The 27,882-nt window shown below is 44.4% G+C and overlaps 1 protein-coding gene across 9 annotated transcripts in view; it reads right to left on the bottom strand.

The window, feature by feature from the left end:
• The window catches only part of SLC14A1 (solute carrier family 14 member 1 (Kidd blood group)), a 55,013-nt gene that overhangs the window by 8,064 nt on the left and 19,067 nt on the right, over positions 1 to 27,882 (bottom strand). For 2 of the 9 annotated variants that reach the window (XM_070778981.1, XM_019987020.2), the window contains 6 exons: positions 14,105 to 14,168; positions 12,064 to 12,219; positions 8,787 to 8,940; positions 8,017 to 8,206; positions 6,701 to 6,829; positions 1,496 to 1,688 (listed from right to left, as the gene is read on the bottom strand). In XM_070778981.1, coding sequence (XP_070635082.1) covers positions 1,496 to 1,688; positions 6,701 to 6,829; positions 8,017 to 8,206; positions 8,787 to 8,940; positions 12,064 to 12,210 — 813 coding nt within the window. In that variant the 5' untranslated portion in view covers positions 12,211 to 12,219; positions 14,105 to 14,168. Of the gene's footprint in view, positions 1 to 1,495; positions 1,689 to 6,700; positions 6,830 to 8,016; positions 8,207 to 8,786; positions 8,941 to 12,063; positions 12,220 to 14,104; positions 14,169 to 14,798; positions 15,656 to 27,882 lie in introns of those variants that run through there. The other 7 variants (XM_070778984.1, XM_070778983.1, XM_070778980.1 and 4 more) reach the window with 6 other exon arrangements.

Here is a 27,882-nt window from a genome sequence, read left to right as displayed (position 1 = left end):
ACCCAAAGTCAGATTATCTTATGAACAGCTCAGAAGCAATTACCGGCAGGTTCATGAATCAGGACCATATTTACATTTCTGTTGCTAGTGAGAACATTCATTAATTAAATTAAATTTTTTATTTTTTAAAATTTATTTATTTAAAATTTTATCTTACAAATTAATTAAAATTCTTTTAATTTATTTTTTTATCTTTTTTTTTCAGAGAGCATGTATTAATTTAAACCAAGATAGCTTGTTTCAGTTATCAACAACTGTTAGTCCTTAGAACACAAAAATATATTTAAATATCCTAATTATAGCTTTCTGGCTGAGTTCTGAACTCAGATAATGTGTTCACAGAATTGGAGTTCTTAAGAAGAAGGCACAAGGTTTTATTCAAGCTAACAAATGGTTTAAATTAAAATAGCTATGTAGGGTTAATAGCTTCTGTATTGGGCAGTTTTAGACAGCTCAACTAATGCTACTTTTTTCACGGGTAATCCTGATAAATTTTTAAATTTTCCTTCTGAGTTATTTCCAAATACTTCCATTCATTTTCTGTACAAAAGCTAAAGAAAAGGCTATTTGAACTCCTCACACTTTGACTGCCCAGCAAAGAGGACAGCAGAGGGGTTTAATAACCTGAGAGCAGGAAAGGCAGTCTCTTGACACTAAAAAATGTAAGGTTGATCTTCTTCTGATTTCAAGTGTTTTCTTTATTTTTTAATATTTGAGAAAACTTAGACAACTTTATTAAATAAACACCAATACAAAGAGCTGGAATTTGATTTGGGTCAAGCAGGCTTTTAAAAAATAGTACTATCCCTATACATGTTTATATTTACAGCATACATCCTAAGAGAATGGTTCTCAAACTCTGGCCCACATCACTGTTTGGGGAACTTGTTAAAACAGATTCCTAGACTCCACCCCAGTGATTATGATTTAGGGAGTGTGAGATGGAACTTGTGTTAATATTTAAAAAACAATGACTCTGATGCCCCTAAAGCTAAGAAATCTGAATTACTGTACATATTTTAGGAGATCCACCATAAGAAAAAGCAAAATAGAGAGGTTCTGAGATGGGATCTAACAGTGAGCAACCAGTTCTTTTGATTGGGGAAGGTAAGTCAGGGAGGACAGAACCCCAGGCTGCCGGCCCCTGCCTCAAGGGCTGGCCCCCATCAGATACCCTGCCCCTCCAAAATAAGGGCAAAGTTTGGAACAAAGTGTCAGGATTTTGACAAAGTGGAGCTATACTTTGGAGTTAGCACTGCAGGTGTTAGGAAAAGAGTAGGAAAAGTTAGTTTTGACCACACAGTCCTTTAAAAAAATCCCTTAGAACCCAAAGATTTGGAGTAGAACGAATAAGCTCTTAGACAGCAAGAGAAACTGCCAAGGGTACTCCAGAGCTGAGTCTCGTAAGGTCTGATGTCCACCAACAATTAACCAGGAAGTGTCTTCCAGAGCCCAGGGGAGGCGGAACGGGATATAAGAAGATAGTGTATCTTACCTGCAGGGCACTGAGGTCAGGCCAGGTGACATTGGGAACTGAGGTGACAGGTGTGATCAAGGTGCTTGGGAAAAATGGATTGTAATGTCCCGTGGCAGAAAGGTACATTGACAACGCCATATTGAAGGGCAGAGTGAAGACAGGCAGGTCCCATTTGCTCAACACGGAGTTCAAGGCACTCGAGAAAACTGGACTAAAAACAACAACAGAATAGACTGGAAGAATATGCATGTGACAAGCCACACTGATAAACTGAATATCTATGCTATAGAGGGGCTTTTTTTTTTTCATTAGCAAATATGTCCTTAAAGTGTTGTGTTGGCAAACTTTTGACAGGAAAAAAAAAATACTCAAACCCAAACACACCTGGAATAAATCCTGTCATAAATAATTCTTACATAAAGTAAAAAGTTGGAGAAGGCAATGGCACCCCACTCCAGTATTCTTGCTTGGAAAATCCCATGGACGGAGGAGCCTGATAGGTTGCAGTCCATGGGGTCTCTAAGAGTCGGACACGACTGAGCGACTTCACTTTCACTTTTCACCTTCATGCATTGGAGAAGGAAATGGCAACCCACTCCAGTGTTCTTGCCTGGAGAATCCCAGGGACGGCGGAGCCTGGTGGGCTGCCGTCTCTGTGGTCACACAGTCGGACACGACTGAAGTGACTTAGCAGCAAAGTAAAAAGTCAACTCTCAGCTTATTTGGCTTGTGGAAAATTATGCTCTGGGGTTGCTCACAATGAGTTATAAGTCTAGGTTTAAAAATATTTTTGATTGGGTCGTTTATTTTTCTGGAATTGAGCTGCAGGAGCTGCTTGTATATTTTTGAGATTAGTTCTTTGTCAGTTGCTTCATTTGCTATTATTTTCTCCCATTCTGAAGGCTGTCTTTTCATCTTGCTTATAGTTTCCTTTGTTGTGCAGAAAATTTTAATTTTAATTAGGTCCCATTTGTTTATTTTTGCTTTTATTTCCAATATTCTGGGAGGTGGGTCATAGAGGAACCTGCTGTGATTTATGTCGGAGAGTGTTTTGCCTATGTTCTCCTCTAGGAGTTTTATAGTTTCTGGTCTTACGTTTAGATCTTTAATCCATTTTAAAGAACTAAACAGACATTTCTCCAAAGAAGACATACCGATGGCTAACAAACACATGAAAAGATGCTCATCATCACTCATTATCAGATCAGATCAGTCGCTCAGTCGTGTCCAACTCTTTGCGATCCCATGAATCACAGCATGACAGGCCTCCCTGTCCATCACCAACTCCCGGAGTTCACTCAGACTCATGTCCATCGAGTCAGTGATGCCATCCAGCCATCTCATCCTCTGTCGTCCCCTTCTCCTCCTGCTCCCAATCCCTCCCAGCATCAGAGTCTTTTCCAATGAGTCAACTCTTCGCATGAGGTGGCCAAAGGACTGGAGTTTCAGCTTTAGCATCATTCCTTCCAAAGAAATCCCAGGGCTGATCTCCTTGAGAATGGACTGGTTGGATCTCCTTGCAGTCCAAGGGACTCTCAAGAGTCTTCTCCAACACCACAGTTCAAAAGCATCAATTCTTCGGTGCTCAGCCTTCTTCACAGTCCAACTCTCACATCCATACATGACCACAGGAAAAACCATAGCCTTGACTAGATGAACCTTTGTTGGCAAAGTAATGTCTCTGCTTTTGAATATACTATCTAGGTTGGTCATAACTTTCCTTTCAAGGAGTAAGCGTCTTTTAATTTCATGGCTGCAGTCACCATCTGTAGTGATTTTGGAGCCCAGAAAAATAAAGTCTGACACTGTTTCCACTGTTTCCCCATCTATTTCCCATGAAGTGGTGGGACCGGATGCCATGATCTTTGTTTTCTGAATGTTGAGCTTTAAGCCAACTTTTTCACTCTCCACTTTTGCTTTCATCAAGAGGCTTTTGAGCTCCTCTTCACTTTTTGCCATAAGGGTGGTGTCATCTGCATATCTGAGGTGAATGGTATTTCTCCCGGCAATCTTGATTCCAGCTTGTTTCTTCCAGTCTAGCGTTTCTCATGATGTACTCTGCATATAAGTTAAATAAACAGGGTGACAATATACAGCCTTGACGAATTCCTTTTCCTATTTGGAACCAGTCTGTTGTTCCATGTCCAGTTCTAACTGTTGCTTCCTGACCTGCATACAAATTTCTCAAGAGGCAGATCAGGTGGTCTGGTATTCCTATCTCTTTCAGAATTTTCCACAGTTTATTGTGATCCACACAGTCAAAGGCTTTGCCATAGTCAAGAAAGCAGAAATAGACATTTTTCTGGAACTCTCTTGCTTTTTCCATGATCCAACAGATGTTGGCAATTTGATCTCTGGTTCCTCTGCCTTTTCTAAAACCAGCTTGAACATCAGGAAGTTCACGGTTCACGTATTGCTGAAGGCTGGCTTGGAGAATTTTGAGCATTATTTTACTAGCGTGTGAGATGAGTGCAGTTGTGCAGTAGTTTGAGCATTCTTTGGCATTGCATTTCTTTGGGATTGGAATGAAAACTGACCTTTTCCAGTCCTGTGGCCACTGCTGAGTTTTCCAAATGTGCTGGCATATTGAGTGCACCCTTTCACAGCATCATCTTTCAGGATTTGGAATAGCTCAACTGGAATTCCATCACCTCCACTGGCTTTGTTCATAGTGATGCTTTCTAAGGCCCACTTGACTTCACATTCCAGGATGTCTGGCTCTAGGTCAGTGATCACACCATCGTGATTATCTGGGTCGTGAAGATCTTTTTTGTACAGTTCTTCTGTGTATTCTTGCCATCTCTTCTTAATATCTTCTGCTTCTGTTAGGTCCATATCATTTCTGTCCTTTATCGAGCTCATCTTTGCATGAAATGTTCCTTTGGTATCTCTGATTTTCTTGAAGAGATCCCTAGTCTTTCCCATTCTGTTGTTTTCCTCTAAATGCAAATCAAAACCACAATGAGGTACCATTTTACACCAGTCAGAATGGTTGCGATCCAAAAGTCTACAAGCAATAAATGCTGGAGAAGATGTGGAGAAAAGGGAACCCTCTTACACTGTTGGTGGGAATGCAAACTAGTACAGCCACTATGGAGAACAGTGTTGAGATTCCTTAAAAAACTGGAAATAGAACTGCCTTATGACCCAGCAATCCCACTACTGGGCATACACACCAAGGAAACCAGAATTGAAAGAGACACATGTATCCCAGTGTTCATCGCAGCACTGTTTATAATAGCCAGGACATGGAAGCAACCTAGATGTCCATCAGCAGACGAATGGATAAGAAAGCTGTGGTACATATATACAATGGAGTATTACTCAGCCATTAAAAAGAATACATTTGAATCAGTTCTAATGAGGTAGATGAAACTGGAGCCTATTATACAGACTGAAGTAAGCCAGAAAGAAAAACACCAATACAGTATTCTAACCTATATATATGGAATTTAGAAAGATGGTAGCGACAACCCTGTATGTGAGACAGCAAAAGAGACACAGATGTATAGAACAATCTTTTGGACTGTGGGAGAGGGCGAGGGTGGGATGATTTGGGAGAATGGCATTGAGACATGTATAATATCATATAAGAAACTAATCGCCAGTCCAGGTTCGACGCAGGATACAGGATGCTTGGGGCTAGTGCACTGGGATGACCCAGAGGGATGGTATGGGGAGGGAGGTTGGAGGGGGGTTCAGGATGGGGAACACATGTACACCCATGGCGGATTCATGTTGATACATGGCAAAACCAATACAATATTGTAAAGTAATTATCCTCCATTTAAAATAAGTAAATTTATATTAAAAAAATAAAAAAGAAAAAAATATTTTTAAGTATTTAAGACAGATGAAAAGAATATTGTTTAAGCAGTTAAAAGCCCCTGTATAAACTACTTGATCACGTGCCCTTCCCTCCCCACCAGAGGCAGGCTCAGTCTTCAACTTAGTACTGGAGGAAAAAGACTGTAAACTCAGGAGGGCAGAGGTTTAAGTCCTTGAGCAGTTGAACTGTGTGACCTTGGGCAAGGAGGTACCCTCAGTTTCCTTGCCTGTAAACTGGGATATCAGATTAGATGGTCTCTGGGCCCTTTTCGTTCCCTCACTTGTGGACCCAATCAAGGAGCCATGGCTTTGAAGTTAGAACCCCCCAGTTTTCCTGAACTCGGGGGAGAGGGTGTGGGTGACCCTGTGCAGTGATACCTCTGGTCCTTGAACCTCGTCTTCAGAACAGGTGGGGAGTTTCTCCTGAGGAGGTTGGCTGTGCCGGCAGGTTCTCCTGCACGCACCTGTGGCCGCAGCCAGGGTGGGCACGCTGTCCGTGGTTGGCTGTGTGTATGCAGCCACACATCTCATGTGTGTGGAGCCACACATCTCGTGTGTGTGGAGCCAGCATTTTATATTTTGAATCTATCATAGTAAGATGGAAATGTTTGCTTACAAAATGATTTAAGACAGTGTCAATATAGAAACCAGTTTGAAGGACTTATGAGGGAATGGAATTTAGTAAAGAATTGCTTTGAGGGGGACAGGGGCAGGTGGGTAAGGGGGGTTACATAGGGACAGTGGTTCTCAGAGTGTGGTCCCTGGATCAGCCACGTCAGCACCACCTCGGAACTTGTTGAGATGCAGATTCTCAGGCCCCATCCCAGATGGACTGAATCAGGAAGCCTCAGGGAGGGAGCAGTAGTCCATGTTTTAACTGGCCCTGTAGGTGGTCTTGATAGTGTGCATGTTTGAGGACTCCTGATGGTGGAGAGTGCTTCTCAACTTTGGTTGTACTTTAGAATCCTCCAAGAGCCTTCAAAACCCCAGTGTCCTGGAAACTCCCCAAACCGATTGTATCAGAACGTTACTGGAGGGGGGTGGGGGGCGGGAATGAGGTGTGAGGGGAAGCCACGTGCATCAGCATGTTTGAATGCTTCCTGTTTCCAATAGGTATATCCTGGATCTAAATAAAAAAGATAATTTTCTAGAAATTGCCATATATATAACATAAAATTTACCACTTAAACCATTTTAAGACATTCAGTTTAGTGGTACGAAGTATGTTCACACTGTTATACAGCGATCACCACCATCCGTTCACGGAATATATCTCATCTTACAAAACAGAAACCCTGTGCTCACTAGGTAATAACATCCTCCACCCCCTACTGCCCCTTATACAATTTTTTTTTTTTTTTCAAAAAGGCATTTTGAAAACCAAGTACAACTTACCACGTCATGGACATAGCAGATACAGGGAATAACAGCCACCAGAAATAGTTTCCCTTGTCCGAATAGATGGCCATGAGGATTCCCACCAGGGTAGCGTTGTAGCCCTGGAGCCCCGCTGTAATGGCGGACCTGTGGGCGAGAGGCACAGCTTGGACACCTCCCGGGCGGATGTTGGCTGGACGTGCCCGTGAATATCACTTCTAACTTCCAGATAATATTTACATTTGAAAAAGAGATTATATTTAGGGTTTTATTGCAAAGTCTCTAGAAATCTAATGCTAATCAAAGCATGAAACAGTAAAATATACATGGATAACATACAAATGCACTTATAGAACAACCCCTACAGAGGCAACATGCCTAAGGGGTAGAGAAAAGGAAATCAGCAAGCCAATGTAGTCTGTTTCCTTCTAGCCTTTCCTTCCAAAATTTATTATTTCTTTTGAATCATTAGGGTCTCTGACTTGAATAGAGCTTTTATTTGAAACTCTTCCCTAAGCCTGATTTCCTTGCTGAGAGGTGTAAGATTCTTGAAATGTAAATTCAGCTCCACAGTGTCTTTGATTTTATCAACACAAGTCTTCCAACTTAGAATATACTTTCATCTTCTTCCACTTTGTTGTTTCCAGATATACATTTCCAAATTATTACAAAGAAAAACAATCCCTTTTACTTGGCAAATTATTCCATTCAACTATATGCATCTTTAGCACCTAATTTTTTTCTTGGGTCCCTTTCTTCCCAGCATTTAACCTTACTTCCAAATGTTGTCCTATGGATTAAGTTTCTACTCCTGGCTAAAATGGTACCTTTTCATAACTGGGGACTAAAATTTATCTCTCTGGAAGCTGAACTAACCTTTTCACTGTGCAGGAAGAATGAATTTGATAAACTAAGCATGGAACTAAGATATAATGGGATTAGTGGAATTATTAAGCCACTAAAACTTTTCCTGAATTCATATGCATTTTTTTGTCCAAATAAATAAAATGCTGATGATAAATAATTGATCAATCATTGAAGTAGACTCCCTTTGGACTGTAGGGTCTTATACCTTAGTTATTATTTATAAGAATTACTTATAGCTTAATTCTGGTCACATGTATTGCCAAAAAGGATCTGGCTGCTTATTCGGGTACTATGAATAAGAGGCTATAAATGATTTCCTGATTGCTGACTAAAGGCAAATATAAAGCATTCTGTGGAATAAAGGTTGATTCTCCAGGGAGGGTGGGGCTTTATCACTATTGCCCAGGGTCACTGGTTGGCTCCTGTGTTCTCAAGCAAGAAGCAGAGGCTTGGAGGGACATGCCTACCTGTCCTGGCTGAGTAACAGGGCCGTCAGGGTGGAGACCACTGTTCCCACACAGCCATTGAGTGCACACCAGGGATTCTGGACCAGGAGTCCCACCAGAATCAGGATTCCACTTATGGGGTTGCTGACAAACACAACTTGGGATATCCCCCGAAGAACCCAGTCGACGAACTGCAGAGCCTGGGGTTTGTCTGGAAGAGATGAGATGGGCAGAGCTAAGGAAATGGTGGGGCAAATGGGGCTCCTTCCCGAGTCTCCTTCCCAAGCCTACCCTGAGCAAAATCCCCTCAGAACAAGGTGAGGCTAACTTTGGATATTCCTTGAAACTTTTTCTCTGAACTCTTTCCCCTTTAGTGACCCCCAGATCCTTGGAAGCATCCAGATCTGCTTTAGTGACACCCAGATCCTCTTTCTGCTCAGTCCACAATGTCCATACTAGAACCCCAGTTCCAGAAAGCATTGAATGGACTTATTTAGTATGCTTAGAGGTTTACACCCTTAAGCCAAAGGAATGAATCACCAAGAGTAAAATTTCAGTTTTTAAGCACCAAAATTACAAGGTGGAACTAGGTGTCTTCCTTGGACATGAACAGGACCACTGTCTCCATTAAAAAGAAAAAGAATGGAAGAAGGTCTCAGGTTAGAAGATAAAAAGTTTTAAAAAAATGGAAAGAAAAGCAATACAAGATAGGGGAGTATAACTGAAGATTTTAGTAGAAGAACCAGCAAACCATCTCCCCCAACGCCACTTCTCCAAGGTGGTGTAGATACCTTTAAGCCAGTTGGCAAATTCTTTCATGTCACCAGTGATATAGCCAAGTGCCTTGGGGAGGCATCTTCTGCCTCGACCTTGTGGAGCCTGATTTCCACCCTGGTCCAATTTAACTGCAGTGGGGTTGTCATCCATGGATGTCTCTTCTGGCTCCTTGAGGAAAGAATGGAGCTCATGAACAATCTTAATGTAGAGCCCTTTGGACTGGCCAGTGTGGGGTTTGACCACAGTAGCCACACAGGATGAGTTTGAAGGCACTTCATCTGGACCATGACAATCCCACGGAACTAAGAAAGCACCATTTTCCTCTTGAAATATTGTCAGGAAGATCATTATCAAAACCCAAGCCCTAGGCTACTTTTGTCATCACTGTTTTTAATGTCACCATGAGAAGGTTCTGGTCTTTAATTTCATAAGGTTCAGTTTCTAGCTCAATGAATATTTATTGAGCACCTATATCCTACACTCAAAGAGCTCAGTCTAGTGGGAAAAAAATTAAAAATAGTTAATTTCAACATAATGAGTCAGAAAATGATACAGAAATAGCTACAATCAAGTACTTAACCTTTTTGCTCCAATGAAAGGAGCCAGATGTCAGGTTACAAAATGATGCTCACTAATGCAGACCAACCAGCTACTTTCTAAGACAAGCAGCCATTTTAGATTCAATTTTTATTTTACAAAAACAGGCTTTGTTTTAAAAGTTTGAAAGAGAAGAAATGTTTACAAGACAGTTTGTGTGTGTTGATATAGCCTAAGAACTGTGCCCTGCCCCACCACAGAATATTCACTCTCCAAATCAGAGATTACGTCCTGACTACATCTTCACATCAGGTAGCTGCTTCATATATTCTTTATTTTTGAAATTGTTATTTAAGTGTTTATTTAAGTGTTTAAATGAGCAAAATAGTTAAATAAATGAAATGTGCAAATCGACATAAATTGGGGACTATACATTTATATACATAATATATACATTATATATTTAGTATGTTCACTAAAATATTGAGAATTTGGGCTATATCATTTAAAAATATAATTTACTAAATCTAAACTAGAAAAAAGACTGGCAAAATAATCTTCCACAAAGATATAGAAAATGGAAAAAGTGGAAGTGGGCTAGCTGTTGAAAACCAAAGAATTACAACTTAAGAGCTGTACACTGTAAGAGTGTACAGGGCATACTTACAGTAAGCATGCCTCAGGGAAATACTAACAGTATGACCATAACTTGTGCTCACTACAAGACTCTTCACTTCTCATGCTGAGTGTGCAATAACAAAGCATCAGCATCATCAGAATAGTGTACCCTGTAGACAAAAGTGAAGGTTTCATGGTGCTGATGGGAGATATAAAAGAGTACCAATGATGTCATCCCAGAGGTAGGCAAAGGGAGAAAGACCATGGCAAAACCACTTTGAGTTTGCAAGAAAAGCAGAGAGCACAGCCAGGCCAGTGTGCAGGAGGGGAACACCAAAGCCATCAGACCCCAGGGGCCACAAGTGTGGAATGCTGAAGCCACAGGCACGTAAGACGTGACCAAGGAAATACCCAAAACCCATGCAGTTAAACCAACTCGTCTTCTCCCTGCAACCAGGCTGTGAATAAGGCTTTCTCATGCCTATTTTTGGCCTCACTGTTCTTCCATTTAGCATACCCAACAAAAAGCTATTAAAGCCCAATTAACAGGTAATAAAAGTTATGACTTTTAAAGTTTTTATTTTTTGCAATTCTGATTTCAGTTTTGGCTTCTATTAATCCCAGTACAAAAATCCATGTAACTCATTTTTTATTGAGTCAAGATTGTACTTCAATTGTATTAATTCACTGCCAGATAACCATTCTGCTTTTAAACGATGGCCAGCAATTCCACAAAGTAGAGGCTGTTTATGCAATGCATTCTAGACCAAGGTCATTTTGGTTTGGCAAAATAGTGATAGAAACCAGCATTTGTGAGACTTCCAATGAAGCTTGGCATTAAGAGATTCTTAAACTAAAAACTGCTGGAGGACAGGAACCAAATCTAAGTCTATGTGGAGCTCAGCTGGCCTGAAGTTAAACAATGAAAACCTTTTGAATTGTTAAGAAATTATGAAAAATTTGGGTTTTATTTCATAATCTAACTGATAGCTATCATTTATTTTCATTTATCTCTCTTTAAACATCGTAACTAAAGGTATTGCTTGGTAAGCCCTTTCCTTAGCTATCGTGACCCCGTTCTCAAAGTCACACATCCTATGAGAGGCATCAGGCTCCAGTCCAGACATTGACAAGAAACTGCCTTGAGTTTCTGCAACTGGGTAGATCCAGCTCTACAGAGGCAGCACTGAATGAAAAGATTAAAGTGGGCATTTTCCATTAAGTACAGAAGCAAGTAGATACAGGGGTTATCCCAGGGTGGACAAATTCGTGTTCTCAAAATTCCCAGCATTTATTTATTTATTTTAGAGGGTTTTCAATACATCATCACCTCAGAGATTTTGGAGATACAGATACAAAACCTGATATTCTAACTGGCCAGACACGATTGAGAACCTGACTGGCCAGAGTTCCCTGCCCAGACACCCAAAGTTGGGTAAAGATTGAACCATTGATCTGAATCTTCAGCCCAGCATACAGAAGACTTGCTATGCTTTGTCTTTCTAGTATCCATATATGGGGGTGGGTGGTAGGGCTACCGTGTAATAGAGGGATAGATCTTCTCATGAGTTGATTCCCCAGGGAATCATTTATTCTGAAGTGAACACTATAGAGCTCTGGGAATCCTGATTAGTCGTTCCAGAACTCAGGCATGAGAACTGGTCGTGAGAAACCAGTAACAGTTGTAGTTCACCCTAGGATGTAATCATGCTACACTCTTTGTGTTTCTATAGGGAACTTTAAAAGTCCACATATCCTAATTGGGTAGGCAATACAAGGTGATGAAGCAGGAACTAAGTTCAAACTTCTCAAATCTAAGTAGGTCATTAAATTTCACCTGAAAAGACAGGACAAGAAAATGTAAGGAATGAACTCTATAAAATAGAAGCAAGATAAATAAAAATCCCCAGAATGCTTTTTTCCTAGCTTTTCCATAGTTGTCCGAACTCTGCAGCACAAAGGTCCAACATCTAAACCAAGACGAGTGTCGTGTGAGTTTCTAGACCAAGACCCCTGTGCATCAGGCTCAGGCCAAGCTGCACCGCTCAGCAGAGCATGAGGACCCCACTTCCCAGGCTCGGTTCAGAAAAGACTCAGCAGAGTCACAGAGACAGAAGCTGTACGAAGGTAGCATACCTGTTCTTCTGGCCCCTGGACCACGGCCAAGTTTATCCAGGGGAAGACTCTGTGCGCTGCCTCACCAGATTTTTTTCCAAAAGGGCCCCTCCAAAGAGGACCAGGATAGGCATCACCAGCAGCGCCAATCAAAGACCGTCCACTCATCCTTCCTTTCTTTCCATATACGACAAAGGGCAAAAATACATGAATCAGCAGAAATCGTGCCCTGCCTGTGATGTGAAATGCAGGGTAGAACTCTCCTAGGGGGTTCCTGGGGAGAGAAGACCTCAACAAAGAAGGCAGACTTCTTCATCGGCTAGAGCTCCATCAGCAGAGACGATGAGCTGACTGTAGACACCGAATGTTCATTTTACTTCGCTTAAAACAGAAGAAAAAACTGGCAAGCCATCCTGCACCGCGACCCACGTATGGATCTTGTGCTCCTGTGTTTCTCCACTGGCAGGAAGCCGACAGGTCTGAAGCCTGTTCCAGAGGGCGTGGTGGGCTTTGGGCTCTGAAACACTTCAGGTGAACTCTTAGGGCTCCATCTCGGGGATGGAGCCACAATTTCCTTCAGCCTTGATCTTTACAAACGTGAGAAGAAGCCCTGGTATGGGTTCTATTTTCTGTAATAAGATGCTAGCTAGCCACACTTGCACAGCAAAACCCCAGTCTAAGAGACTGCTAAATGGCATTATTTTCCTTCTATCTGAATAAGAATTGGTAAAAATCAGACATCACCTTGTTAATAACAAACAATTCATAGTTATATTCAACAGGTGTGACAACCTTTTGTTTCCCTTAAAAAAAAATAGAAAAAAAACTTCCATTATATCCAAGGATAGCATTCTTCCTTTAGAAGTTCCAGAAAAGTCATATGTTTGGTATTTATTTTTTTCTTCCTCTTTAATTACTTTCTTCCACTGGCTTGGTTTGAAATCTGAAAACTTAACACTCTGCTAGAATGTTTCAGAAAAATCCATAGTTGTGGAAAACTTTACTGACAGGTCTGTGGAAAAAGTTGTGTGTGTGTGTATGTACATTTATCCATGGTTAATCAATCTGGCTAACACCAAACAGGTGGGTTGCATTATGCATAGTTTTGTTTGACAAAGAGCAACGTTAAGAAACCCAATAATAGGGCTCTCATATTTAGTTTAAAAAACAAAAGAAAGAAAGAAGGAAAGAAAAAGAAAAGAGACAGGCAGGACTGTCACATTCCCCTGTCATGTTTCCCCAGCACCAAAATCACTCATGTCTGGGAAAATGACATCCTTGAGCTCAACATCGATATTTTCTAAGAGCCAAGAGAGAGAAGAAGTTGGGAGAGCATATAGTTCAAGCCTTCATTTTATAGAGGAAAAAACTGGACTCCAAAATTTGGACCATCCATATTCACTCAGCAGGACAGCCTTACAGAACAGGTAAGCCCTGGTGGTTCTTTGTCTTCCAGGCTGGAACCATACATACTGATGTCCCCAAGCGGGTGTTAGGGCTCAGTAACATAGTGGACACAGTCTGTCTTCATGGCCTCCCTGACGTAACCCTGGGGAGGGGGGTGTTGAACAACAGCAAAGGTTGTTTCACCCTGTGTCCTTGCCAGAAGCAGTGACTCTTCTGACAAACAAACATCTCACCATGCCCCCAAGTAAGCCTCACTCCCTTGTGTCACAGACATATCCACAACAAGGCCTCTGTGTGTTGAGGTTAATATCCCGAGAATATTCTAGAAGCTACACCCAGTGAGCTTACAATAGAAGTCAGAAAGCACTTTTGATAGCACAGATCACTTAGTGCCACAAAGCAGGACTCATCATTCTGAAATATCAAGATTTCAGTTTAACAACACTTCTTATAGGAAATACAACTCATTCTATTGTCAGCATATATTAGAAATTTGTATAATTAGAGAGCTCGGAGAGTCTTTAACTTCTATGCTTCAAGTATCCGTTTTAAAAATAATGCAAAGTTTTGGACATAGATATGGAAGAAAGCATATAAACATTCATGCTCTATCATAATTAGGAGACTTCAGCATTGACATTTATGTGATACTTACAGAACTCGTTATGTTAGGCAGTTTTTGAATCTAAGCTGTGGGAAGTGCTCAGCCTTCTCTAAACCTGTGATGAGAAACAGAAAATGCTGTCAGGTATCCTGTCTCTTGCTTAAAACACTCTCCTTGGAACACACTCCCTTTGAAGCCTTGAGGTCTGAATTCCACAACAGAAAATGTAGTTGAAAAGAAGTTGCCAAATTTGTGCTTGCAGTGGGACTCGTTCTCCCAAAGCGTGTTCCAGTGTCCTCCCTCCAGCATGATGGTACATGCAGGGTGATCTGGAAAACTGTACTTGGAAAGGGCCATTCCCAATACCCACTTTTTTTTTTTTTCAGTCGTATTGATAGATCTCCAATTTTACTTATTTCAAGAACACAGCCTCAAACTCCTATGCAGCGTCGGTGAGCACCTCAAGTGGACTCCTCGCTGAAACCCTCTTGCACGCGGAGCTCTGGTGCCGATCCACCCTGCTGCAGAAACTATGAACCAAGACAGCTTTCAAGCATCCAGGAAGAAGCCTGTGATTTGGGTAAATGGTTTGCTAGTCTACCAGAATTCTAATTTTGTGCTTTTACTCAGTTCCAATCATCTGGAACATATATCTCCATTAAAAAGAGAAAAATTAGAGAGGTCTAAGGCGACAGCCCTCCCACTATTAACAGTTGCAAATGAACAGACACAGGGGAGTACTCACATAGCAGCTGGCTTCCCGGGCAGAAGGCACTGGCTGATAAAGCCCTGCTGGGCTCTATTAAAAGGGAGGTGCTTAGGAGGAGGGTGCTGGGGGAGGGACCCAGAGCTTTTACACTCAGGACCCACTCTGCTTATCTGTGCATCTGGCTGTCTCCTCCCACTCTAGGCACAGGGCCAAAGCACTGCCGAGGAGCGGGCCCCCTGTCCTGTACCTTCTGTCTGTCTGTCCCTGTTCTTGACTTGGTGCCAGCAACTTTGCCATCGTTTCTGGGGCTTCCCAGGTCTTTGTCCAGCAGCAATCCTGCTTGAGCTCATGGTTGTCTTCCCCTTGCAGTTTCCTCTGGAGCCTACCCTCACCCTGGGTTGTTCTGGGGAAGACGTGTAACTGAAAAGGATCAACAGAGTGTCACTTCAACTGAAAACATAGAGACAGGTTGCTGTGCGGCAGACTTTAAAGTTTAAGTGGTAGCTCCCAGGTGGAATGTTCTCTTAGACTTGACGTGGTTTCTGCTCAGGTGTAGGAATCCAGGAAAGTTCCATGGGGTGTGGGGTGAGTGTGGGGAGAACCCGGGTCCACAGAGTGTTTTCTGGAAACCAACCTGCCCTTTTCCCCAGTGAGGAGGGAAACAAAAATATAAATGTTGGCCTGGAATGCCCTTCTTTCCAGGTGAGAATCCCAGGACAAACTCTGCTGCCTTTAAAAGTCAGGAGGCAAACATTCTATAGCAGATATATCTAAAATTCAAGAGAAAAATCCCTTTCTTCTTCATTTTTTCCCTTAAATTTCAATTTTGTGGCCTGTTTTGAGATCACAAACAGAAGTGAGGTGAACTGTAGAATGCTTCTGCTGCTGCTGCTAAGTTGCTTCAGTCGTGTCCAACTCTGAAGAAAAGCAACTAATGGGCAGAAGCTGGAAATACTGGATGATGCTAGGGTACAAAGCACGAACCTTGATGTTAAACCGGACAAGTGATTTAAATTCTGTGAGCCTGTTTGTGTTAGCTATTCAGTCACGTCCGACCCTTTGTGATGCCACAGACTGTGGCCCACCAGGCTCCCCTGTCCCTGGGATTCTCCAGGCAAGAACACTGGAGTGGGTTGCCATTTCCTTCTCCAATGCATGAAAGTGAAAAGAGAAAGTGAAGCCGCTCAGTCGTGCACACAATTTTGAAAAATGAAAACCCCACAGAAAGCTGTGCAGGTGTCCGTGGGGCCTCCTGCCTGCCTGGAGGAGCTGATAGCCCTTGTCAGGGAGGCCGCCAGTAACTCTCTGGCTCCACCCGCTGGACACCAGCCAAACCACAGCCTCCTTGCTTTCCTGGGGATTCCCTCCCTCCCAGTGTCCCCAGAGGCTCAATGTGTGTATCTGGGGCCTGGGAGAAAAACTACAAACCCAAGTTCATGGCCAGAATTTTGAGGTTCAGGCAAATCTCCTGCCAACATTTTCTGCCTGGTAAAGATTCCTCGGGTTACGCTGAAGGGGAAAAATGAATCATAAGAGGATAGACTGAGAGCCTGGCATAGGAGCGAAAGGAATCACACTAGTGTATCTGTGAGCTCTTTATGCAAATGGACTACCATCCCTGACGGTGATAATAACAGTAACAGTGATAGTTACAGTACGTATTGGAATTGGACAAATGGCTGGGCATGCACTCTGTGTGCTGGGCACTGAGCTGAGCACTGGATCTGCGTCAGTCATTTAACCATCACAAAAGTCCTATGAGGTTAATGCCATTATTCCCAGTTTGCAGAGGAGCAAACAGAATCTGCCTGCAATGCAAGAGACCTGTGTTCCAACCCTGGGTTGGGAAGGTCCCCTGGAGAAGGGAATGGCTTACCCACTCCAGTATTCTTGCCTAGAGAATTCCATGGACAGAGGAGCCTGGTGGGCCACAGTCTGTGGCATCACAAAGGGTCGGACGTGACTGAATAGCTAACACAAACAGGCTCACAGAATTTAAATCACTTGTCCGGTTTAACATCAAGGTTCGTGCTTTGTACCCTAGCATCATCCAGTATTTCCAGCTTCTGCCCATTAGTTGCTTTTCTTCAATTCACTAATTACCTTAATGAACTCAAGCATCAACATGTATCTCTAGACCTCAGCCTGAAGCCAGCTCCACTCGGCACCTAGACCGCCTGCTGCCTCAGTGGCCTGAGTGGGCTGGTCAGGGGTGGAGGGTGTTTACTGAGTCTGAAGTCTTCTTGTGGAACCAACTCCTCCCCACCTTTCCTCCCTGCCCTCTCCCCTGGTCCTTGAAAAGGCACACCTTAAATGCTGGTTACAAAACACAGCCGTGCTGTACGGTCTGACTAGGTAGAACAAAGCACATGGGATTCCCAGTCAGGCAGACCTGAGTTTGAATCCTGGCTTCGTCCCCGTGTGCCCTGAGGTGCGTCACCATGTCTGGCCCTCAGGTTTCTCACTGTAAAATTGAATAAGTTGACTCCTTTGTAAGGCTGTGATGAAGTTTTGCAACCGCGTTTGTAAATCTCTGTACCTGATGCATGGAAGTGGCACCATTCCAATATCTGCCCTTCTCAGTCTGGGTTGGTTTATCCTTGAGGATTCCTGAAAGGGTCCCTGTTCCCAGCCTAAACCAGGAGAAAAGGCTTCTTGGCTCTGACATCTGAAGGGGTGTAGTTATGAGCGCAGAGACAACTTTTCAGCAAGAACCATGAGGTGGGCAGGCGGCAGCCATGTTCTCTCACTGCAAGACCCCCAAGATGCCAGGGTCTTGCCGGGTGGCTGTGGCTTTGGAGAGAATCCTGCACTGGATGTTAGAAGGATAACCGGGCGCCCAGTAACAAGTGCATACAGAGGTTCCTGTTAGAAGGATAACCGGGCGCCCAGTAACAAGTGCGTACAGAGGTTCCTGTTAGAAGGATAACCGGGCGCCCAGTAACAAGTGCGTACAGAGGTTCCTCGGGGCTTCTGCACGTGCGCTCAGTTGCTCAGTCCTGTCTGACTCCTTACGACCCCATGGACTGTTGCCTATCAGGCTCCTTTGTCCATGGAATTTTCTAGACAAGAATACTGGAGCGGGTTGCCATTTCCTTCTCCAGAAGCTCCAGAACCCAGGGGTCGAACCCGCGTCTCCTGCATTGGCAGGTGGATTCTTTACCACTGAGCCACCTGGGAAGCCCCAGGTACTTTCAAACAGCCCTGATTTCACAGTTTCATGACTTCTTCTCAGCCCCTCCTGGTATCATTTATTGAGTGTTTGGGCACCGATGTTGTTTCCCTTCCCAAGTCCCACCTAGGCCTCTCCTCGCCGAGCCCCTCCTCTCCTGGTCCTGTGACCCTCTGTCCACCTCAATCCTCTTTGACTTTCTCCACCGAGTTTCTGCCCCTGGAGGCTCCTTCTCTCCCTGCCCACCTTGTGCAAGTGTCCACACCCAGCTCTCTTCCCTCTGCCCGTCCGCACTGCGCTCCTGGGAGCTGAACACAGGTATGTCCATGTTCCTCTCACAGTGGTCACCGCTCCCCGCCCAGCCCTGTGACAGCTCTGCTATTGTCTTTTATTTTAAAAATATATTCTATGGTGTGCAGTCCCACCTGGGCTGGAGAATACTAGTAATTCTTTTTTTTTTTTTTTTATTGATATCAGATCTCTTTCTTTCCAGAAAGCTTTTGAGGAAGTTTATAAAAATAGACGTGAGAGGAAATAAGAGCTAGATGAGGAAATGGAGAAGAAGGAAGAACAAAAACTATGGTTAATGACACAATTTAACTATTTTCCTAGCATGTCTTACATTTTTAGGTATTTTAAAAAATGTCTTTTTTTGACCCAGAAATTATCCCAGCACTATGTCATTTTGGTTGCTGCTGGATGTTGATTTATCAACAAGCAATTTGACATTACAGATAATATGCACCACAGGTATCAGGGGGCAGGGTCTACACAGGAATTCTGCAGAAGAGGAACCGGCAGAGGGCTCTTCTGAATCCAGAGCAGGGCCTTTCTAGATGGGAGAGAAAGTGCTAAAGAAAAAGCAGACAGACTTCTCTTCCTATCCTGCCGACCAGCACCACCCCCTCCCCACCGCCCCCCTCCCCCCACACCCGCCGCACAGAGAAGCAAAGACCACAAACTGAGCACAGAAAATCCCTCTGCACTGTGTTCTGGGCCCACAGTGTTTGGTTTGGTAAACAGTCGGACAAATAGGCTCCAGACAAGAGCCAGACCCCCCACTGACCCAGAATGCCATTCAAGGGGACCCTTTGTGGTAAGAATTCCTGAGACATGGAGCCAAGTGGCATAAAGTGCACAATTTCTACCCGCTGCACTGCCTGTCCTGGCCAGGGAAGCTTGGGGATGGGTGATGGCTGGAGGCACCGAGGTGCCTACATTTTTGCTCTTAAACAATGCTGTTGTGCAACTATTCAGCTCCACTGAATATCTGGTTGTTTGTCCTGCACACAGCAGAAGCATGAGAAAACCTCATGGGGATCTACCTATGACTTTTATCAGATCCCTTCTGTCCATGCGTCACTTTCTTTCCAGCTCTCAAACTCAGGCTAGTGTCAGGAGCATCATGTAGCTCCTCTGGTATCCTCAGCCAGCACCTAAGGTAATGCACTGCGCAAATGCACCGAGTCAAAAGGGGCACCACTAGCATTCAAGACCTTTATGTATTTTCTGCAACAAAACTCCTATAGAAGGCAGTAAAATGTTCTGATGAAAGGAATGCTGGGGTGCCTTTGCATGTAGTGGCCTTACTTGTGAGCAGTGACCCTGCTGGTGCTTTTTTTTCTTCATAATTAAAAAAAATAATACTTTCCCAAAGAGGGACAGTAGGGAAAAGGGTTGGAGGACAGTAGTTTCAATCTCTTTAGATCAGGTAGAAAGAAGGGACTGGAGTGTTGGGGAAAATGAGGGTTGGGGACTGGCATGGCCCTGTCTCCCTGACCATCTCTTGAGAGTGATTTATAATCATCAGATTGCCTCCTGACTATTAAAGATATTGGCCAAGAAGAGAAGGGGGATGGCCTGACCCCCAGCATTGCCAATGAAGCTCTCTGAGCCAGTGGGCTCTTGGCAAAGACATCAGCCACTGGGGGTGGGTAGGATGGACTGAGGTCCACTCCCAGCCAGGCACTGGGATGGGTGCTACTCCCTAGGGAGCCTTGAGGAGAGAGCTGGCATTTGTGTAGTCAAGAAGTTGCAACGACTGGATAGATATGCTAAAGTAAGGCTGCTCTCCGGAGCCGAGGAGGTGGCAGCTGGCTCAGGCTCCTCACAGTTGCCCTAACTGGAGGCTTAGTGTCTGCTGGCTATATGGTGTTGCCGCTCAGCCTGATTGCTTTCTATTATTATCCACTACCTCTCACCCACTGGCTGCCAAGATTTAGAGAAGGATTCTGAGTCTCTTAGCCCTCATCCCTCCTCCCATTCCTCTTGTCTCTTCTATTCCTGCTGTTGGCACCTGTCAAGGCTGGGGTGGGGGCCAAAGGCAGAGGGACCTTGAGGGCACACGATTCAACCACCTGTCTGATCAGTTGGCTTAAAGTTGGACCACACTGCACCCTCAATCTCTTGAACTGGTAAATTGAGCTGTCATAGCATAAGTCATATTCCACTGGCCACAGATTTGTATCAGAGCCTGAGTAATCCTATAATAATGTTGGCATAGGAAATGCAGTTGTGCTGGGATAGTATGACAGACATGGGGAGAATTTTCATGCACCTCTGAGATTGTCCTGTTGTTAAAGAAAAAACTTGAGTTCATGTTTTATTCAAAACCAAAATTAAACCTGGTGGAGAAATACTTCTGTATTTTTTAATCCACATCTCTTATTAGAACTTAAAAAAATCAACTAAGCCTTCAGTCAGTTCAGTTCAGTCACTCAGTCATGTCCGACTCTTTGTGCCAGGCTTCCCTGTCCATCACCAAATCCCAGAGCTTGCTCAAACTCATGTCCATTGAGTCTGTGACGCCATCCAACCATTTCACCCTCTGTCGTCCCCTTCTCCTGCCTCCAATCTTTCCCAGCATCAGGGTCTTTTCAAATGAGCCAATTCTTTGCATCAGGTGGCCAAAGTATTGGAGTTTCAGCTTCAGCATCAGTCCTTCCAATGAATATTCAGGACTGATTTCCTTTAGGATGGACTAGTTGGATCTCCTTGCAGTCCAAGGGACTCTCAAGAGTCTTCTCCAACACCACAGTTCAAAAGCATCAATTCTTCTGCGCTCAGCTTTCTTTATAGTCCAACTCTCACATCCATGCATGATAACTGGAAAAACCATAGCTCTGACTATATGAATCTTTGTTGGCAAAGTAATGTCTCTGCTTTTTAATATGCTGTTTAGGTTTATAGCACCATTATCCTCTGCAGAAAGCTATTTGAATTAAAAAATTATTTGAGTATTTAACATTACAATGCAAAAGTAGTGATAGAACTAGAAGGATTCACAATTAATCACACATCCTTGTTTTTAAAATAAAATATGGCAATTTTCAACACTGTTGTTTTCCTTTTCTTGGTTCCCTGACCAAGATTGAAACTGTGCCCTCAGCAGTGAAAGCATGGAGTCCTAACCACTGGCATAAGTGAGTGCTAAGTCACTTCAATCACAGCTGACTCTTTGCGACCCTATGGACCACAGTCTGCCAGGCTCCTCTGTCCATGGGATTCTCCAGACAAGAACAGTGGAGTGGGCTGCCGTGCCCTCCTCCCGGTGATCTTCCCAACCCAAGGTTCAAACCCACATCTGTTCTACCTGCATTGGCGAGCAGTTTCTTTACCACTAGCACCACCAGGGAAGCCCCCCTAACCACTGGACTGCCAGGGAATTCCTTGTTATTATACTTAGTTGGAGAAATTACTTTGTGTGTTTCACTTTGATTCTAAATGGAAGAAACCAGGGTAGAGCTCAGCTTCTGGGAGCTGGTGGTAGCTTCTCCCAAGTAAGGGGCAGCTCTGAGTTTGGGAGGAATATTGATGAGGGAAGAAGTATGGTACAGACAGAGAAGAACAGATTTTCCACTGTTTTATCCACTTCCCTTGTCAACAGTCCTTTTCCCTTTCAGCTCAAGTTGTTGCTTATTTTCTCCCAACACCTGGATCAAGGGACATATGTGACTGGAGTGCTATTAATATTTAATTATGTCATATGGCCTAGGTGGTTGGGATGTGATGTGAGTGAAGTCACAGAATTTATAAGTAGGTTTAAGAGAGGCCTGAGTAGGTGGATTAAGCTCCCTGGTCCCCAAATGCACTGGCCAGCTATACCCAGCTGTCAGCTGAGGTCACAAGGTGGGCCAGTGGAGAGTGCGTGGATTAGAAATAGTCCTTCCTTACAGAACAGTGCCTAGGACACAGCTCAAGGGATGCCATTTTTGAAGACTAGGGTCCATGGGCTCATGATTGAATTCACATATGAGGTTGATGATGAGGGGGAAAAGTCCAGTAAGAAATTTAATCAAACATACTGGTAAGTGATGAGCAAAACAATATCCCCCCAACTCTTAATACCCAACATCATTCTGAGTTTTGGCTCCTCATGGCTCATGGTTTTGCAGAATCTAGGGTTTACAGAATCTCAGAGTCTACTGCTGAGTCTACTAAACCTGACAACCAATTTCTCAATAGTTTTTCATGCCCCATAACTTACAAGGAGAAACTAGTTTTAAATTGATATCCATTAGATGGGACATCCTTGGTGATCCAGTAGCTAAGACTCCACTCTCCCAGTGTAGGGGGCCCTGGGTTCAATCCCTGGTCAGGGAACTAGATCCCACATACCAAGATTAAGAGCTGGCACAGCCAAATAAATAAATTAAAAATCAATATCTGTTACTATCTTGAAGGGAGAAAAAGTTACCCAAAGGCAGCCCTGGGGTCTGGTGGAGGACCCCGAGCTTTGCTCAGTGTAGAATCTGAGATTTCTTATTTGTGGAGCTCGTGGGCAGCCTCAGCCTTTTGTCTTGATTAGGGCAAGAGATGAAGCACTGAAGTTCCTAAAAAATCCTCAAGTCCCTTTTGCTTCAAACACATTACTCCATTTATTTTTCCACTTGATGTATTTCATCCTATCATTAAAAAATAATCCCAGTTATAAAAATAAAATCCCCAAACAAGGTTTCCTGATGGTGACCATTTACCCTGAGGTTGGTAGTTCATCCCAGCTGAAGTCCTTTCTCCCATAATTATGTGCTTAGTCGCTCAGTCATGTCCGACTCTTTGCGACCCCATGGACTGTAGCTGCCAGGCTCCTCTGTCCATGGGATTCTCCAGGCAAGAATACTGGAGTGGGTTGCCATGCCCTCCTCCAAGGGATCTTCCCGACCAAGGGATCGAACCCAGGTCTCCCGCACTGCAGGCAGTTTCTTTACCGACTGAGCCACCAGGGAAGCCCTCCCTTTCCTCAGTTTCAGTGAGACTCCCACTTCTCTACTCCACTGGACTTCTAGACTTTCTTGTCCATTGGACCCCCCTTGTCCTTCTTGTTGCATCCATTCACTCATCCATCCAATTGCCCAATGTATGCTAAGTACGGGAGGACTCATAGATGAATTAGATGTTCTAATTTCAAGGATTTTTTGGTGTGTGTGTGTGAGCTTTTCTAGCTTTCTGAATCTTTTCCTCAGCTCTTAAATATGAAATGTCCCCTGTTCACTGAAACTCTCACTCTTCTCTATGTCTTTTCTCTTGCCAAGAACCTCCATCCTGCTTCTACTCCTGCCCTACTCCATCCCACTATGGAATTTTTGTTTAGCTGGCTTATTAGAAAGAGTCCTAGAGCAGGAACTGAGAGGTGCTACTTCTGACAAGATTGGCACTTCATCCATCCCTTTTCAGTTGCCTCACTTACTCAAAGAGGAATTGGACTAGCTCAGTGATTCTCAGTCTTGTCTGCACATTGGAGTTACCCGAGGGGCTTCTAAAAAGTGGTGACAGTGGCTAGAGAGTCTGATCTCATTGGTGTGGGGTGGGGGAGTTTTAAAAGTCCTCCTGATGATTCTAACATGAAGGCAAGGTTGGGAACCACTGAACTGAATCCAATCCTAATTCCTTACCCACCAAAACAAGGAAACATGTCATTGTAGCATTAGATGGGTTTTGGAATTTGACAGACCAGGTGCAAATTGCAGCCAGCTATAACACCCGGGGGAAAATTACTTCACCTTTCCAAGCCTTAATTCCATTATGAAATTAATGGAGATTACTAATACCTACATTGCCAAACAAATAGATTAAACAAGATCATGGAACACAATAGGCATTCAACCAGAGGTAACCTTTATTATTTCCCTCTAAAATAGCTCCTACCTCTGATTTTCTTATTGTTGCCGATGGTGCCATCAGTATTCCAGTTCTCAGGGTGAGTAATAGAGGGTTGATCTGACTGCACTCTCTCATGAAGGAGAGGGGAAGGCTTACTTTTATTCACTCTGGTTAAGGTTCTCCAGTCTTCAAAGTGTGATTCCTTGGGAACTTGTTAAGAATCAAGGAATCTCAGCCTCACTCAGAACTTCAGAATCGGAGTCTGCATTTTAACCAGATTCCCAAGGATCTGCATGCACTGTACAGTTTGGGAAGCTCCACTCTCAAGCCTCCCTGTCCTTGGAACTGAGTGAAAAGGGAGGGACTCAAGCTTCCGGAGTGGAGACAGTTTACAGAGTCCAAGGTCTCGTTGGCGATGCCACGGTGAGCCCAGATGAGTCAGGGTTGCATTCCAGCTAGTGGCGGGGAGCACGCTGTCACACGCTGGGCCACGCCGGTAGAAGGCAGGGCTCGAGGCGAAGCCTATTCATCCCATTAGACTCCATCAAGCCACTCCATCAGGTCCCACCCTCTGCTGGGGCTGGTTGCTTCACATGGGCTCGGTGAGTGCCTCACCCCCCAGTCACCATGACAGATTATCACAGGTCATGCAAGGGTGACGCCTACATGCATAGGGACCGGCCTCCACTGGCTCCTACGTCCAGCCGGGGACCTCTGCCCCCTGCCCACTCACAGGACTGATACGCCTGTGGGTATCAGCTATGACACTCTGGGGAAAGGACTATAATGCCCCCGGGTCTCGGGGATCTGCCCTAGCATTTTCCTTGGTGGCCACCATTTCTCCACCCTCCATCTTGGATTTCTTGGCCTTTTATACTAAGGCCCCTGCAGTGATTTCCCTCATCCCACTCGGGTCTGCAACTCCTTTGGCCCGAAGGCAAGAGCCCTGTGTGGAATCATATTTTCTTACGCTCCCACAGTAGGCATGTTAACTACCCCTTTCACAGCACGCTTGTCATCCCCGTGAAGGCTCACGGTCTGAGGGAAGGTGCCTTTCAGGCCAAGGCTAGAGCCACTGGATACATCTCCCAGAGGGTTTCTCTCTTCTCTTACAGTGTTGACTGTTTGAAATTACATGGTTTTGTGAGTATTTGCTTCATTGAGTTTGCCCACTGGAGTGCAATCTTCCTGGGCAGAGTTGAGCTGGTCTTGTTCACGCTGTGGTTCCAGTTCTGGGCTCGGAGCCTGGCTCACAGAGATCCTCACAAGCTATTTGTTGAGTGTGTAGACGAATGAGTCGGTGAACGATCTGGGACTCTGGGGCCTTCCAGGGCCAAGGCGAGCTCTTGCACAGCGCTGTACTGAGATGGGTGTGTGTGTCTTTGGTGTGGCAGAGGAGTCGGGGTAGACCTGCCCCAGTTACGTCCTCAGAGCTGGGTGCAGCACCGTGCCTGGGACACGTAGCTCACGTGGCAGAGCCCCTGACATCTGGACACACGCAGGCAGCCCTTGCTCATGGGCTCCTGTCACAAACCCATCAATCTAAGGCACCCGAACCCAGCACTCCAGCTTGCAGGTCAACCTCTGTGACTAGGGGCTTTGCTTTTCCTCTAAGACTTTCCTGAAATGGGAGAGGACGAGTTCCCACTCCAGCTGTGTAGGCTGGCCAGCTCTTGGAGCACCTGAGTCATCCTGACTGTGGGTAAACAGGCAGGAAGCTGTGTCTTCAGGGCCTCCTTGGTGGAGATCAGTATGGACGAGATAGGACAGTCCCAACTCCAGCTGCCAAAACCTGGTTCAATCCAAACCCAGGAAGGCTGGGCTCTCCAAAGGCTGGATGTGGGGTACGGCTGGCTCCTCCTCTCTCTGCACCCAGGTCATAGGCTGTAAATTCATGATGTCTTGGCCAATTCACTTCCTTCCAGCTGTCCTGGACTCAGCATCTTCTCTCAGGCTATAGGCCATGCTCTGAGCCTCCCCACTCCAACCAAGCTGGAGTGCTGGGTGCAGGTGCCTTAGATTGATGGGTTTGTGGCAGGAGCCCATGAGCAAGGGTTGCCTGCATGTGCCCAGATGTCAGGGGCTCTGCCATGCGAGCTACGTTCCCATCATACTACTGATCAAAGAGTCCCTAGGACTCTCAGGCATGGTGTGAAGTGTGGTTCTCACATCCTGCTGCAGCAATAAGACACAAGGGAACATCAGTGTCAGGGTCAAGGCTGTGTCTGATCACTGGTCATGCCATGGGTGGAATGGCATTTTCCTTAGCAAGAAAGGATTTGTAATATCATTGGCCTACGGGGGAGCCTATCATGCGATCTTCCAGGGAGGGTCAGAATACCTGTCAAGTTTAACCAAGAACTGGCAGGTTTTAAGGCCCTCTAACATGATGTGTGTTTTCTGGGTAGCTCAAATGGTAAAGAATTTGTCTGCAATGCAGGAGACCTGGGTTTGATCCCTGGGTCAGGAGGATCCCCTGGAGAAGGGCATGGCAACCCACTCCAGTATTCTTGCCTGGAGAATTCCATGGACAGAAGTGCCTGGAGGGCCTAACAGTCTATGGAGTTGCAAAGAGTTGGACACGACTGAGTGAGTAACACTAACATGATGTGAGATGCTGTGCAATTAAGTGCTAAACTGAGTGGACACAATTTAGGGCTAAAAGAATTTGGGTAATACCAGTGGTGTCTGGAGTAGGCAGAGGGAGTTTTACTGAAGGTATGGGCCTCCTGAGGCCCTTCACAAGTTTGAGCGGCATTAGTGAAGGCTGGAAAAGAGGGAATGGCCTTTTAGGAAGACACTTGAGTGTCAGTCAACAGAGGCTCAGTCTGCTTGTGGGCTGTGAGTAGCCTCGCGATTGCACTGGAGGGTGTGTGCTGTGAATCACAGGCCATGAGTCCACCCCACTCGGCTCCACAGAGAAAGCGGCGCTCCTTCATGTTTGTATCAGGCATCTATATTGACAGGCACTCTGACATTGGCTTCTTTGTGATACAATACTTGGCAATGGGTCCCTACCGAAGGACCCAGCATCAAAGAAAGCAGAGGTAAGATAATACTACATTATGAAAGAAAAGATAGAATTATGAACCTATTAACCATATAAAACAGCAAAATTATGCTCAAAGCTTTAAATATGGGCAGTATTAGAGTGTATTGGGGTCCCATGTGTAAAGTATACACTCAAGTAATAAATGTAGCAAACTGTAAGCAAACATTAAGCACTCAGTTTTATTTGCTTTCTTAAAATTTGGGAGGAGTAAGCCAAATTTGCCTGCTATTTCCCTTGCATGTATTTCTATGCTTCTCTGTAATGAAACTTTCTACCGGTCAAAACCTCTTTAAACATGGCAGATGTTTGAGAACAGTAGCTGATGAGAACATTTCTCTCACTGAGAAGCAGTTTTAAAATCAAAGCCAACTTGCAATTTCTTTTTGTTATTCCCTCTCCTCTCCACCCAGTTAATTTCCAAAGCTCTGCTGGCTTTCAGATCAAATAAAAGTTACCAGCAAATAAGAAGTGATACTTGTCACTTTAAGAAAGTTGTGACAAGTCACTAGGACTTTTGCCTTAAGTTCTTTTTCTTAAGTTTCTTGGGGATTCTTTGGAAACAAGGGCGTTGGGCAGTCTCTCGAAGTCTCTGCCAGCAGTAACTCTCCAGCTTGGGGGTTTGTTGTAGAAATGCTAACAGAGAAGACAGATTTCCTGCCACACAAGCTAAGGACGGAGGCATTGGAGAATGACGTGAGGGAGGAAGCACCGTGGCCTAAGGGAAAGATGAGGTTTGCTTGGTCATTGGCGAGGTCTGCAGGGTGTAAATAACCAGATAAATAATAAACAGGTAAGCT

The sequence above is a fragment of the Bos indicus genome, chromosome 24 (genome assembly GCF_029378745.1).
Source record: "Bos indicus isolate NIAB-ARS_2022 breed Sahiwal x Tharparkar chromosome 24, NIAB-ARS_B.indTharparkar_mat_pri_1.0, whole genome shotgun sequence".
NCBI lineage: Eukaryota > Metazoa > Chordata > Mammalia > Artiodactyla > Bovidae > Bos > Bos indicus.
This window is presented reverse-complemented; position numbering and strand designations above follow the sequence as displayed.